Source organism: Alligator mississippiensis, chromosome 4, assembly GCF_030867095.1.
Source record: "Alligator mississippiensis isolate rAllMis1 chromosome 4, rAllMis1, whole genome shotgun sequence".
Taxonomy (NCBI): domain Eukaryota; kingdom Metazoa; phylum Chordata; order Crocodylia; family Alligatoridae; genus Alligator; species Alligator mississippiensis.
The window spans coordinates 188,545,978-188,559,961 of NC_081827.1; the positions used below are offsets into that span (position 1 = coordinate 188,545,978).

The following is a 13,984-nucleotide window of genomic DNA, read 5'->3' on the forward strand; positions in this document are numbered from 1 at the left end:
TCAACTGTAAAAGTGGCTCCTCCATGAAATATCTGAAGGCCTTTAATTATGGTTTATTTCCCCCCCCCAAAAAATGCTGTTGGAGACTGCAGCTAGCTGTCACTTGCTCACAAATTTCTGAAAAGAAAAACCACATTTTGCACTTGATATTTCTATGCTTTGATGACAATTTAAAAAGTGTTTTCTTTCTAAACTTTTTGGGGAAAGTACTCAGCAAATTTATCAAACTTGCCCTGACTAAAGGAAAAAGAATGGTTAAAATTTTCCCCCCATGTCTGAATTTGCCATAATGGATGTTTTGAATCATAAACCTGCTTTCTTAGTTGTAGGCAAATACAGATATGAAAATGGATTCTGTTCCAGGTGATAAGTATTAACTTTGGGATTTGGCAAGAACACAGATTTACCAATTGATTCTAGAAATACTTTGTCCAATACAAGGTTAATGGTGTTGTGCAGCTGGTGTGATGTACTGCTTATGTACCATACAAACTAATGTATATATCTTTGTCTGGCTCATCTTCCCTTTGGATTCATTCAGCAGCAATTTGTTTCTTGTGAGCATATAGAAAATATACCTGCTTCTCTAGCCTGGTGTGATATGGTTTGTTAAGACTGTTATATAAGGTTTCCCTTCCCCAGTTCATTCTCACTATCAAGGCTCTGTGCTTTGGATTATTACTGTGCTCTTTACTAGCTGAAAAATCCTTTTAGCAACTTGATTGCAAGTCAAACTTTTGAATCTGCTGTCATGAATTCAGTTTTGCCTTGCAATCAAGTGGTAATGGTCTCCTAAATCCCAAAATGGTATCCACGTTATACATTATACCTTCTTTCTCCTGTTGCTGATTTCAGCAGCAGGGGAAAGGAGGAGATGAGTGGCAGAAGTGTTCACCTCCACTGACGTGCATGCCAGTGACAGGCCATTTGCACCAGCTTCCCAGACCCCCCACAGGTTGAGCACCACTGTTTTACACCAATACATCAAGCTGATCAGTCTCTCTTACAAAACTGCCCGGATATTGGAATGATTTCTGGTAAGTACACTTTAGCACCATGGGTCTCTTGCCCTTATAGTTGTTTTAAACTTACGAAAGAGATCCACAATGTTGTGTGTTCTTCTACAAAATAATAAATTACTTCTTCATCTTACTCCACATGCATTTATAGTACCCTGTTTGAGCTAAAAATTTCTTTACTGAAATTCATTATTTAGTTTTAAAGAAACTCAGCTATGTCAGTAGTGGGAGAGCTCCCACTATAGAGATGATTTAGTAATTCAGAATTTTGGTTACAGAATCTATCTAAGCCAGTGGTGCCCAACCTTTTGGCTCTGAAGGCCAGATGAGTATGTTAGGCTGGGTTCACAGACGAGATCCAGTCTATGGGCCCAAGCCAGCACACACAGGACCCAGGCCCGATCCCAGTCCCACACAACATATTGTGGGCCCAATCATAGCTCCAGCCTCGTGCTGGATTGGGCCTGCTGCCCCAGCACTGGCCCTTTACACACTGGATCAAGACCAGATGCAAAATCAACCTGCAGCCCCAGCCCCACATATGCCAGATCAGGCCCCACACATGCCACATACAGGGCTGTGTCATCTGGTCCACAAGGCTTGGAAATTTGGTAGTGTGGGAGTGGTAGTGCACTAATTCCTTCTTCCTCCCCCCACCAAATTTTCAGATGCTTGGGGAGCCCCGCAAGCCAGATCATGTGGGTCCAGGATCTGGATCTGACCTATATGCTGTGTGTTGAACACCCCTAATCTAAGCTGGTTGTATGCATGAACATGTACCAAAGGTAGAGTTGAACTATAGTTAATTTTTTCTGGGAGGCAGATGCCACAGATGCTGTTGTTTTTTTGTTATTTTTGAAAATCAACTTTCAGATGACTTCTGTTTCTAGAAATTGCTGACGTCCAGATAAATAAGGCATTTTGTTCACCTTTTCCTCTGCCCAACCTCTCAAACAGATGAAAGGAGTTAACCTGTCTTGTGTACGAACATGTATGGTGGTTGCAGAAGAGAGACCAAGAATTGCACTAACACAGTCCTTCTCCAAGTTGTTCAAAGATCTGGGCCTCTCTGCACGTGCAGTGAGCACCACGTTTGGGTGCAGGGTCAACGTAGCAATTTGCTTACAGGTGAGATTATACTGTGCGTCTTACAATCAAGTAGCACTTATTAGAAAACTTTGTAGAAAATCACATCAGCTGTACGTTGAATATGTATTTTTTCTGCTGAACTTTACAAGTGACTTTTATGCCACAATATCCCAGTTTGCTTTCCTACAAAATCAACAAAAGGAGTTCAGAAGTTTTTTTTGCATGATTAGGGTGAGGGACTTTGAGTACTTAACAGGTTCTCTTTTATGTAGTGATTAATAACAATTATCTTTTACCACAAACAATCAATGTAAAAAATATTGTTTTCTTTCTGCTAGGAAAGAGCAAAGTATTTCAAATAAATACATTATTCCTATGGCTGAACATCATAAATGTTTCAAACTGTTTTTTCTAGCGTTCTGGGATTATGGTTATACTTTATCAATCGGAAATTGCTTTGTGTATGTGATGGTTATTCAAATAAGAACTCCATGTTAAAGATAGTTGAGTGGATAGGCTGTACACTGTTCTTTGTCTTGAAAAATATAAAATGAGAAATGTGGCATATAAATTTTTTTTGCTTTGCTTTCATGTACCATGTTGACTTTTTCCAGGATAAAGCAGAATCAGAAAAAAAAAGGAATGTATTACAGTGTGCAGCTCTGCATACTGGGGAGGGGAGGCATTCAGTGCTGCAGAGTGTTCTGTTTTGGTTGCTTGGTATTTCCATCCCAATTAAATTTCATTTGGCTAATTTAACCACATTAAAATCTAATTCTGTTTAACTACATGAATATGCTATTCCCCTGGCAAAATAGGACTTTAGTAATCCAATAGATTAATTTAACTTTGCTTAGTTTAATATCAATTCATCACCCAACTTTTAGGTCATCTGTATGTACGCGAGGAGTTACATAGAAGTCTTAAGGACTGCTCGCACACATACAGTTAAGCTTGCACATAATGCTTTTCAGGTTTCAAGGCTTAAGTTGGAAATTCTTTGCAATCAGCCAGTGAACATACACTGTAGATCACATAACCAAAGAATGTAGATCTAAAATAAATACAAGCATTTTTTGGCCTGTTACCAGTAAAAGAGGGAAGGTATGTTTTGCTTGGGAACATTGTAGAATTTTATCACTCTGAATGTTTCCACAAGGAGAGAAGCTATAAGTCTCAAACTTTTGAATACACTGTTATTTGTAATTGCTCATTAGAGCTACATAATCTCTTTTGGACAGATGGAGGGAAATAGAAAGACCTGGACACAAAAGTAAAAAGGCAAAAGCAAAATAATTTTAGTAACCGTTTGATGGGAAAGTGAAAAGTTACAAGCTTTCATATTCATTCCGTTTCAAAATCCCATAACACTCAGGAGATGCTATTTAAATAAAGAATGAGCTATGTAGAAATACTTTAAATGGGATTGGGTATAATATCTTAAACCCCGAGGGCCTAAAGGTGGGTTTCTATGATGTTATTTACATGTCAACATAAGGATTTAGGAGCCCAACTTTAGGTGACTATTTTTAAGTCTTCACCAACATATGTAATAAAAGAGTGAGGGGAAAACTAATTTAACCAGTTGAGAATTTAATCTGTGAACTGGGCACATTGAATAATATCATAGGAATAAAGAAGGAAGAAATCCAGACTTCTCACAGAGTTATCTCTTCAAGCACCTTTGCTTAGCACCCTGCATACTAAGTTCGCAAGTCAGGGAAGACAGGAGTGTCATAGTTCATGTTCTTTCACTGGAAATATGTATTTAGTGATAACAGTTCCATTTCCAAGATCATGATATAATAGTTTTCTTTAAATATTTTTCAAGAGTTGGGCAGTGTGGGGTGTTAAAACTTCCTCTAAGCCATCCTGATTTCACCACTGTATATTATTATTGAAAGGAGTTTTTAAAGTTGTTCTTGTTTTCCCCCTGCCACCCAAAATAAAATCTGCACCTCACAATATCTCATTCTACACTATTCTTTATAAGGGTATAGATATGGTGTCCAAAATGAATCTATTAATTACAAGTTACTGTGGAAATAAGGACATAACCTATTCTTGTGCTAATAGGGTAAATATTTAAAGTAATAACCTAAAGTACTCACAGATAGGGAAAGGAGGTATGATGCATCAGTAAGCATGACAGGTTCTGTGCATATGGGGTTTAGACATGTTTCCAGATTAGTCATTTAAAAAACTCAACAAGTCAGTCCTTTCAGAAATCTTAAAAGGGAATTCATTACTTTTTGTTCAAAGATAGTATTACTTTTTTGTTTCTATCTTACTGTGTGTATCTCATGTCTCCTGTGCCTCTTTGTTTGTATTTTTTCTTTGCTCTCTTCTCTGTTTCACACACTTTGCTGGCCTCTGTTACTTCTGTTTGTGGTCCCTCTGTCAGCCAAACAGGCTGGGCAAGCTGGCTGAACAGGTATAGTGATGCATGTGTGTGCTTGTAATGTCCTGAAATCAGTCATTTTCAGTGCATACACTGTAAATAAATGCAACCATTTGAAGGAGCTTTTACTTGAATCAGTGAGGGTTTTGGGGGTTGTTTTTCAATTTAACATAGTTTTATTTTGCTCACTGAGATCACTTGACAATAAATCCAGTTTGTTCAACAGATAGGAATGTGGGTAAATCAGAGATTGTATGAGTTTAGTGGTTCATTCCCAGAGATGGAGTGCACATTCTTAACCTGGCTAAAGAGAGAGGTATTGTCATGTACAGAGCACAGCCTACAAGACTGCCTATCAGTGGTGTTACTGAGCATGTGGGACTGTTGGCATATTGAAAGTGCTGATTTCAATTCCAGACCTATAACCTTGAGAAGATTAGAATCTGGTCTTTTCTCTGTCCATAATGAGAAACTGCACTGTTTGGTGGGGAGGGGAGGGGGCAGGGGGGAAGAGATAAAAAACAGATGGATTTTTACCTAATTTTTGGTCAAAGGAGCATTTCTTAATACATTTCAACTGCTCCAAGATTAAGCAGTATTGGAATTAAAGGTGCGTTGTGCACAATTTGTTCATTGGCTTAGATTGCCTTTTAAGTCTAGGAACCACTCAACAAAATTCCTCACAAGCCAGCACACTAACTCCAGCAGAGAGTAACTTGTGTTTCTGTCTTCCATAATTTATAATAGCCATGAAAATACTGTAGCCCAACTAGCTGCAGTACTTAGTTGACTAAGATTTTTATAACTATGGATCATGTAACAATTTGACAAATCTATGGATAAAAAAAAAATACTGAGAAAAAGGGCTACACCTGCACAGAGTTTTCTTAAATGCTTTAAATGTCCTGTGTTGTTCACCCTCCACCCTTTTTTTTTCAGTTGAATGTATAAGAACCAAAATAAGAGTTGATACCTTTCGGCACTTCCATGTGTAAATGTGCACTTCAGTTCTGTATCTGTTTAGAAAATATATGAAAACCAAAGTTGCATGATGGCCAGTGTAGGAAGAACATTTTTCTGTTCTTTTAGTGGACAATACTGTGTGACTGTTAGGGACAAAGAGGAATATGTATTAATTGATTTCTTTTAAAAAAAAAAAAAAAAGTGAAATGTTTTGGTTCACGTTAAAATTGTTTCCCCCTCTTTGTTCTCAGGGAACTGCCGGGCCAGATCCAACGACAGTCTACGTAGACATGAGAGCCCTTCGACATGACAGGTACAGAGGATAAGATTAGCTTCCAAAACACTACAGAAAAATATATTTGTTCTCATTATTGCCCTGACATAGCACAGTATACTTGTTAACCCCTGATCACTGCCATTACCTGACAAACAACACCATCCTGCCAGATCCGTCCTTGACCCACTGACACTAACCTGAGCCAGCTTTTCCTTTCACTTATTTGTTTTCCCCACCTGCTTTCCAGTTTTATTCACATTTCTCAGCATCTACTCCCTCCCACCAATCTCTGATTTTTTAGATGTAGTTTTCCCTTTAACTCGTTTTAGAATAACTATGCTGCCTGGCTGTAAAAACAGTTTTGCACATTTACTCATCCTCGTCTTAAAATACTGTCGTAATGTTACTGGTTTTCATATTCATATCAATTTGTGTACCTACTTCAGAAAAAAAAGAACATCTGTGTTTCGTGTTCTTTACATTCATATGTTAATGTACATTCATACATTAAAGCTGATAATGTATAAACAGTGGTAACTCCAGAGCTGTAACTTGCCTTAATCAGTGCTAATCACCTCTAACCTTCAATGCATTTAAACCTTGAGATTTGAATCACAGTCAGAGTATGACTGTAAGAAGTATCATTCACTGTGGCATTTGACCAAATCAGCACAAGATGCAATAACTTTCTCTCTCATTATCCCTTACTAGTTGGAACCCAAAATAGTAATTTAAGACTTGCATAGAAGTGTGAGTCTGTTAAGAACAGACTAACCCCTGGCCTAAAAGAGTGCTTTATTTCAGCCAATGGGGAGGAAGGTGAACCTCACTCCAGTTTACATCCGGGTCAGATGTGGTCCTTAGATTGTGGGGGGGTGTGGTGCAATATAAAATAGTGCATGTTGAGGCAGTGGAATTGTTTGCTTTCCTTCACACCATTGAGAGTTGCTTTTCCTGCTACGCACATCTTCTAGCTTGGTGGTGACCTTCATTTTGCTCGTTTTACTGAATGCTTAGACAGTGCAAGTAATGCTACCATGGTAACTCAGTTCATTCTGTGTATGCTAGTTCACTCACAAGGTTCTTTTTGACATTTAACTTAGTTGCCATTTATATTCCCATTGAGGCTGGCCAAGAGTCTTCCATAAGAATTCCAACAAAAGTGATACTTCAGATGCAGAAGAAGCTGCCAGCTGGCTGGAGCTGTAAGAGAGCAGGTCATTCACCTGTCTTTCATCTCTGCAGGAAGCTTGCAGTTCCTTCTTTGTTTAGTTAGGTGATGCTGTTATCATGGTAGAAGGCTGTGTTCCTTCTGAGATGTAGGTGCCAGCCTCCTTGTTGTGACACAATAGCAGAATAAGTTCATTTGCATTAGTTTGAAACAAATCTGATTGAAATTCCCACATTGTGCAGGCATTAGCAAGGTCTAATATAACATGCATTGGTGTTGTCCTTGTCGTGTTTGCCTCCAGTTGAAGCAGCTGTGAATGCAGTTGCTGCAGTTCCTAGCTTTGCTCTTTAAATGAGCTTTTGATGTTCTTGTAGCACTCCTAAAAGGCCACAGAAGCACTGTGAGCACCACTTAAGCTCTCTAAGGATTTCACTTAATTATCAGCTTGCACCGTTGAGACAGTTGAGCATAGGTGTTGCCACAGAAATAGCACCTTGGTCAACACTGGCCAAGTACAATTTTTAACTTTTTTTTAAACATTACTGTAAGATTGAATATATCAAGTTAAGTAAATACATCATCTATTTGCTTTTTCAGGGTACGTTTGGTAGAGAGGGGGTCTCCACACAGTTTGCCATTGATGGAGTCTGGAAAGGTAAGCAAATGGTATAGCTGGATGGTGCAGCCTAACTGTAAAACTATATCACACCTCATTTCTTTTTGAGTCTTCCACTTTTGTTTGGATGTGTCTCTCTTGTGATATAAAGTATATTTTTCTAAGCTGAGAGGTAAATATTATGTCACAGAAATAGAGCCCCCAAGATTCAAAATAAATTCATGTTTTATCCTAAGTAAATGGCAAGATTTAGTACTTTATCTGGTGCACAGTATAGCTAAGCTTACATACCAAATTCTGGCATAAACCCTACTGCCCTCCCCTCTCTTCTTTTCCAATTTAAATGCCTTAGCTCCTTTTTGGCTAACAGATTCAATGCTTGATCTCAATCCCTGGGGGCAGGGGGCGGGAGGGTTGTTTGTTTTTCTGAAAAGTTGGAGCATAACTGGGTCATCCTTTATTTTCTGAAAGTGGCAAAATAATTGATACTGCTATGGTAGGAGGTCCACTGGTCTGGAAAGGATTGATTGACCATAGATATGTATGAGAGTAAACCCATATTCAGTTGAATAGATTAGCTTTATGTGATAAAAACTGTTCTCATCTGTTTTCATCATTAATATATGCACGCAGAACTCGAGTTACTGAACTCCTTTTCTTCAAACATCTTTTGTACATCTCATGCAACCTAAGGAATAAGCCAAGCCCTAAATCAATCTGTTTAGGAGTTTGAGGTAAAATCATAAAGTAGGAAATGAATTGGACAATGAACAGATTTTTCTAGTTTGAGGCCAGCACTCTGAGACTCGCACCCCACTCCAGCCCCTTTCCACTGGGTAAAAATGTTGGAGAAGCATACAAGGGCTATAAAATCCCAAATCCACTTGGAAGAAAATTCCCTCAGTACAGGTGTTACAGAGAACAGCCAGAGGATGGTTTTGGAGACTGTTGGTAAAAGCAAAAGAGAGATGCAGCAGAGTGGCAGCCTGTAATGTTCTGGAGATCCTGCCATTGCTCAGAGGACCCTCCAGGGCCTGCTTTACCACTTAAAGCAGTCCTGTATCAAAGGACCGTTTCAGCCCCACCCAACAGTGGGAAGCAAGTTCTCTCTTCCTCCTTTACTGGCACAGCCCAGATCCTCACTCTAGGGCAGGGGTGGGCAATTATTTCAGGTGGAGGGCCATTTAATGAGTTTTGGTGAGCTGTCGAGGGCTGCAAGCCCTGCTCCTTGACAGGTGCCTTGCCCCTTGGTTGCTATCTTGGCACCAGGAGTCCCACCCCTTGACCTTTGCCACTGAATATCCCTCCCTTTGCCCCAGAAGAACTCCGGGGGGCGGGGGGATATCTTGGAACCAGAAAAATAATAATCAAATCATATACTAAAAATCAAACACCTACTATAACATTTTAAATTTATATTTCAAAAAATATTTTTGTCCTGATTTACATGTGTTTGCATAGTGTATTTAGAGATGATTTCATAATAGCTCAAAATCAAATCTTACTCTTGCATATTGTGGGTGGGGTGAGGTGGGGTGTGAGGGAGGGTGTGGTTGTGTCTTAGGGCATGTGTAGGTGTGTGTATGTGGGTATTGGGTCTGGTGGGGTGTGCATGTGGGGCCCTCCCCATGGCGCACAGCCCCCGCCCCTGGCAGCAGCAGCTGGCGGGCCCTCGGGTCGCTCATGGCCTGTACAGGTAGAGCCCCCAGTGGCACGTAGCTCTGGCCAGTTCCAGGAGCTGCGTGTGGCAGCAGGGAGCAGGGCCAGGCTGGCCCAATTCCATCATGCAGGGCTCCCAGCAGCTCATGCAGCTCCCAGGACCTAGCCAGAGCCACTCACCACAGGTCAGAGCCCTGTGTGATGGAGCTGGCAACCTGGTCCCACTCCCTGCTGCCACATGCAGCTCCCAGGACTCCACCAGGAAGCACGGAGTGGAGCCGAGCAGGCCTGGCTCCATGACATGGGACTCCCTGCCACTTTTATCAGCATCCTGGGAGCTGCAAGTGGCAGCAGAGAGTGGGGAAGGCTGCTGGCTCCATCGTGCAGGGGTTCCCCCAGTGGTACACAAGTCCCAGGAGCTGCACATGAGCCACGGGGAGCCCCGCGCAATGGAACTAGGCCAACCCAGGCTCTGTAGTCCCACCGCCTCACTAGGTGTGGGTCCCACGCTTTGGGCTCTGCGCTTCAGCTGGCCCTAGCCCCATACTCCCACCAAGCTGCAGCTTTCCCTCGCCTGCCCCCGCTTCCCTACCTGCTACCCAGAGCACTGCAGCAGTGACAGGAGAAGAAGCCACTGGAGGCTCAGGGAGTTGAGCAGTTCCCTGGGTGGCTGCAGCAAAAGCAGCAATAACCCCACCTGGACGCTGTGCATACTGGCCAAGGCAGGGGCCCTCGCACACACAAGGGTGGGAGTGTAGTGCACTGGCCCAGCAGACATGGGCAGGGCTCAGCAGGCGCCCACCCATGTGCCGGATGGCAGGCTGGATTCGGCCCATGGGCCATATTTTGTCCGCCTCTGCTCTGGAGTAAAAGACCTCATACTTCACCCTTTATACAGAACAAGAGGTGAGGGGGGAGAGAGGTTAGAATTATGGTAGTCCAAATATTGTAGCACTAAATTGATTAAGATAGAGGTGATATTAGGTAATTTTTTAAAATATTTGTTTCCTATTGCAGATTCTGCCTGGGGTAAAGGTTATTATAGCACATACTGAAACAAAAGGACCTCTAGGAGATTCACATTTAGGAGAGGTAAATATTTAATGCCTGTGTAGCCACTAATGTCTGCAGTGATTTTTATAGATTTAAAAAAGTAAATTTCTGCATGCCCGATGGCAAGATGGAAAAATAGCCTCCTTGGTTTAGCAGAGAGAGTTATCCATATCCATGTTAGCTGGAACTCTAACAAATGAGTGCAAGACATCATGTGCTAAAGTAGACTTCCAAACTTTCTCCATTCTGCACCTTGAGGCATTGTTTTTTGCTGATCTGAACCTCTTTAGCAGTCAGTTGGCAAAGAATGTCCCAGGTTTTTTTTCATTGTGGTGTGTCTTTATCAATGCAAAGTAATGGCTAAGTAGATGTACTTCCTGATTTTTTTTACAGATCAATTTTTACAAAGATAGCAAATTGCCTACACTGGTATTACATACTGAGTGGGGGGAAGGGGTCTTATTTGAAACAAGAAGCTCTGTTGATGGAAGGTGCCTTTTAAAAGAAATTTCTGTCCCTGCATCAAGCTGAAATAAATCCATTTAATTGAACTCTGCTGTCCTGTAAAAATGTACTTTTGCTACATGCACAGAATCTCCAGTCCATTCTTATTTGTTCAGTTTTCCATGTAGCAAAAACTAATTATTTTAAGGAAGTAATACCTGGCATTTTTAGGCAACAAGACTGCCAGTGTGACAGATGTCTGTTCTACCAAGAAATTCTACTGTTTGTTTGTAACAACATACCACTGTCTGTTACACTGAGGTTACTTTTTTTGGTTTAGATCTGGGTGAGTAGTCCCCACAATGCTACAGGTTACTACACAGTCTATGGAGAAGAGGCACTACACGCTGATCATTTCAGTGCTCGGCTGAGTTTTGGAGACACTCAGACAATATGGGCACGGACTGGGTACCTGGGCTTTCTGCGCAGAACTGAACTGACTGATGCCAGTGGAGGTGAGGGGGGAAAAAAGATCTTGATATTGTTTCTAATATGCACAGGTGTGTAACCCTTTACTAAAGAGTAAGCTTGTAGAGAATGAAGGTCCTCTCTTGCATGATTCCAATTGGCTCAGTCCCACAGGAATTCTGGGCCTTCATGTGCATGCATTTGTTGACTGTACTGATTCTGAATGATCAAGCAAAATAGGTAATGTATATGTCCATGGGATGACTTTTACAATGTGATCATCTTGCTTTTTTACATTTTGAATTGAAAGCGTGGACCTAATGACATAGGCATATCAGATGCATATTTTTCCCTTCGCACTTAGTTCTGCTCCTTTCCCAGCTATCAGTGATGCCTAATATTCCTCTCCTGATTGTGAGATTGCTAATTCTGCTCTTCAGAGGTGAAGACCAAAAATGGTGACCCTATCATAGTTTTTCCAGATTAGAAAATCAAATGTGAATCTCCATAAGTTTCATTTTTAAAATAAAAATATTTAAGTGAACATAAAAAGGCAGCAGAAAAAATGAGTATTTTCCTATTCAAGTAGAATACAAAAACCCCAGGCCTGTCTTTAGTACTTTGCTTTCTTTAACAAAAGGAATCTTAATACATGAGTTGTTATAAACTTTGTTGTAAAAGGAATCTTCCTTCAAGAGCTTGAATACAGTGGTATGCATGCACGCAACATGTATGAGCTCAAATTGTGTGTGTTTTGGCTGTTCCTCCACCTCTCGTGCTATAGCCAAGTATGTAAGAGGCATGTCTGTAACCTCCACCAAGTTGCTTCACACCATCTGTGCTTCATGATTGAGCATCTCCAGTATCCATCTTTCTGCAGCATATCTTTCCTACCTGGGGAATTTCTGCTGCTTTATAGTTATATTTTTTGGTTATCCCTTACTACTTAAAGCTAAATAAAGGGAAGGTAGTATTTGCACAAGACACAGTTCCACATCATTTTGCATTCCTTTAACCTGAGGGTACCCTGCCCTTTCTGGTAGTTTTCCAAATTTAAGTTCTGTACATTGTTTTACTCTGCCTTGCCAGTCTGTTGCAGCTAGTCTAAGTGGTCAATTGCTTGAGAGAAGGACATGTTTCAGACCACTGTTTGATGTGCTATTTGTCCTTCAAGACAACCCTCAAGTCCAGAGAGTATACCTGAAATTTATTCTTGCTGAAGCAGTTGACAGCTTCTGCCCATCTCAGTACCAGCCATTTGGCGTTCTCTCTCCTTCAGACTGACTTCCCATAGACTTTTCATGGCTATGACGCTATCAGATATGAGGAAGAAGGTTACGTATGCACTTCCCGAGGATTAAATGCAAGGATCAAGCAAGAAACTAAAGGTTTATATATGCAACCATTCATTTAATATCCATGGTTCCAAGATGCTTTCTGATGCTTCAGCATTGAAGTGCCAACCAATCAATGCCTACGGTTTCTTTATCTTGGAAGCGTCATACTGCTTGCAGCGCTGTGCACTCTGACACAAAGACCGTCAATGTTCAGCACACCTCTGTGCTTGAGTACTTCATCCTTGGCACTAAAGCCATTTATGATTCTGACCAACTTTTCCATTGGCCATATACAAGTTTTCACTCCTGGAGTAACGAAGGGATAGCTTCAGATATCTGTTGGTCCTAATTCCATTGGAGCACCATAACAAAGATCCAGTCTCCCAAAACGATCTGCACCTCTGATAAAAGAAGTCTGTTCCTTCTCTTGAGGACCCTCTAGGAATCTAAGTCATGCCAGGACACATTCAAGAAGGCCTTCCACAACCTCTAGATTCCTTTGTAAGATGCTGAAGATGTGTAAGGGGAGAGATCTGGAGATCTGTCTGACCATTCCTAGCACACTGCTCTTCATTGCAAGCTTCTGACAACTGAAACCTGGTCAAGCAAGCCCATCCTGTTGAGAAAACAGGAACTGGAATCCATTGACAGGAATTCAAAGCATAATTGTTCATCTCCAGTAATTGCTGTTCTTTGAGGTGTGCTGGTCCCTGCTGATTTTGGAGCCCGTCCTTTGTATCTAATAACCAAAATCCCTATTTCTAGGAATCTGTTTTGGCAAAAGAACTGAGGGGCAGTGGAAGAGTCTCCTCCCTCTGATCTCCATGGCTGCTGTAGCCTGGCGAGAGAGAGTGGTGCAGGCTCAGCAGCACAAATTCTGCTACTTAGTACATAAGCAAACAAATGAATGGAAAAAAGAAGAGACCAGTGTCACGCACATGAAGCATACTTGCACCCCAAATCAGATCAGAATATAACATGTCCCAAAGAACTATAGTTCCTATGGAGAAGTGGGTGGGTTTTTTTACAACAGAAATGCTACAGTACAGTCAGTAGTCATCAACCTAACTCTTAAACTCATTTAAAATGCTGCTTTTGTAAGAGAGTTCAAATATCACCATTGTTAATTTAAATTACAGAATTATTGTTTTGGTTAATACCTATATAATGAGTAACTACATGATTGTACAATTTGGGAGATTGCTGAAACAGGTCCTGAGAAGAAAAATGAATTCAGATTGGAACGGGTGGAGCAGAGCTGCTAAGAGGATCAGAGAGCTGATCATTTGAAAAGGGACTAAGAGACCTTGGCTTGCTTAGCCTGGCAAAACAAAAGCAAGGAGGGGCTCTGCTTGCTCTCAGGGGAATAAATACCATGGAGGTAGATGAGCTGTTTTAAACTAAAAGATGTGCTGGCAAAAAGTAAATGTGTACAGTCTGGCTTGATACTTTGGATTCCTATCTATCCCAGCACTGAGGTTGTGGGT

At 41.1% G+C, this 13,984-nt stretch overlaps 1 protein-coding gene across 2 annotated transcripts in view; it reads left to right on the forward strand.

Moving 5' to 3' along the window:
* DIP2A (disco interacting protein 2 homolog A) overlaps positions 1-13,984 on the forward strand; it is a 209,650-nt gene that overhangs the window by 191,660 nt on the left and 4,006 nt on the right. For both annotated transcript variants that reach the window (XM_059727199.1, XM_019492186.2), the window contains 5 exons: positions 1,977-2,147; positions 5,724-5,785; positions 7,518-7,575; positions 10,213-10,287; positions 11,033-11,207. In XM_059727199.1, the coding sequence (XP_059583182.1) occupies positions 1,977-2,147; positions 5,724-5,785; positions 7,518-7,575; positions 10,213-10,287; positions 11,033-11,207 (541 nt within the window). The remainder of the gene's footprint in view (positions 1-1,976; positions 2,148-5,723; positions 5,786-7,517; positions 7,576-10,212; positions 10,288-11,032; positions 11,208-13,984) is intronic.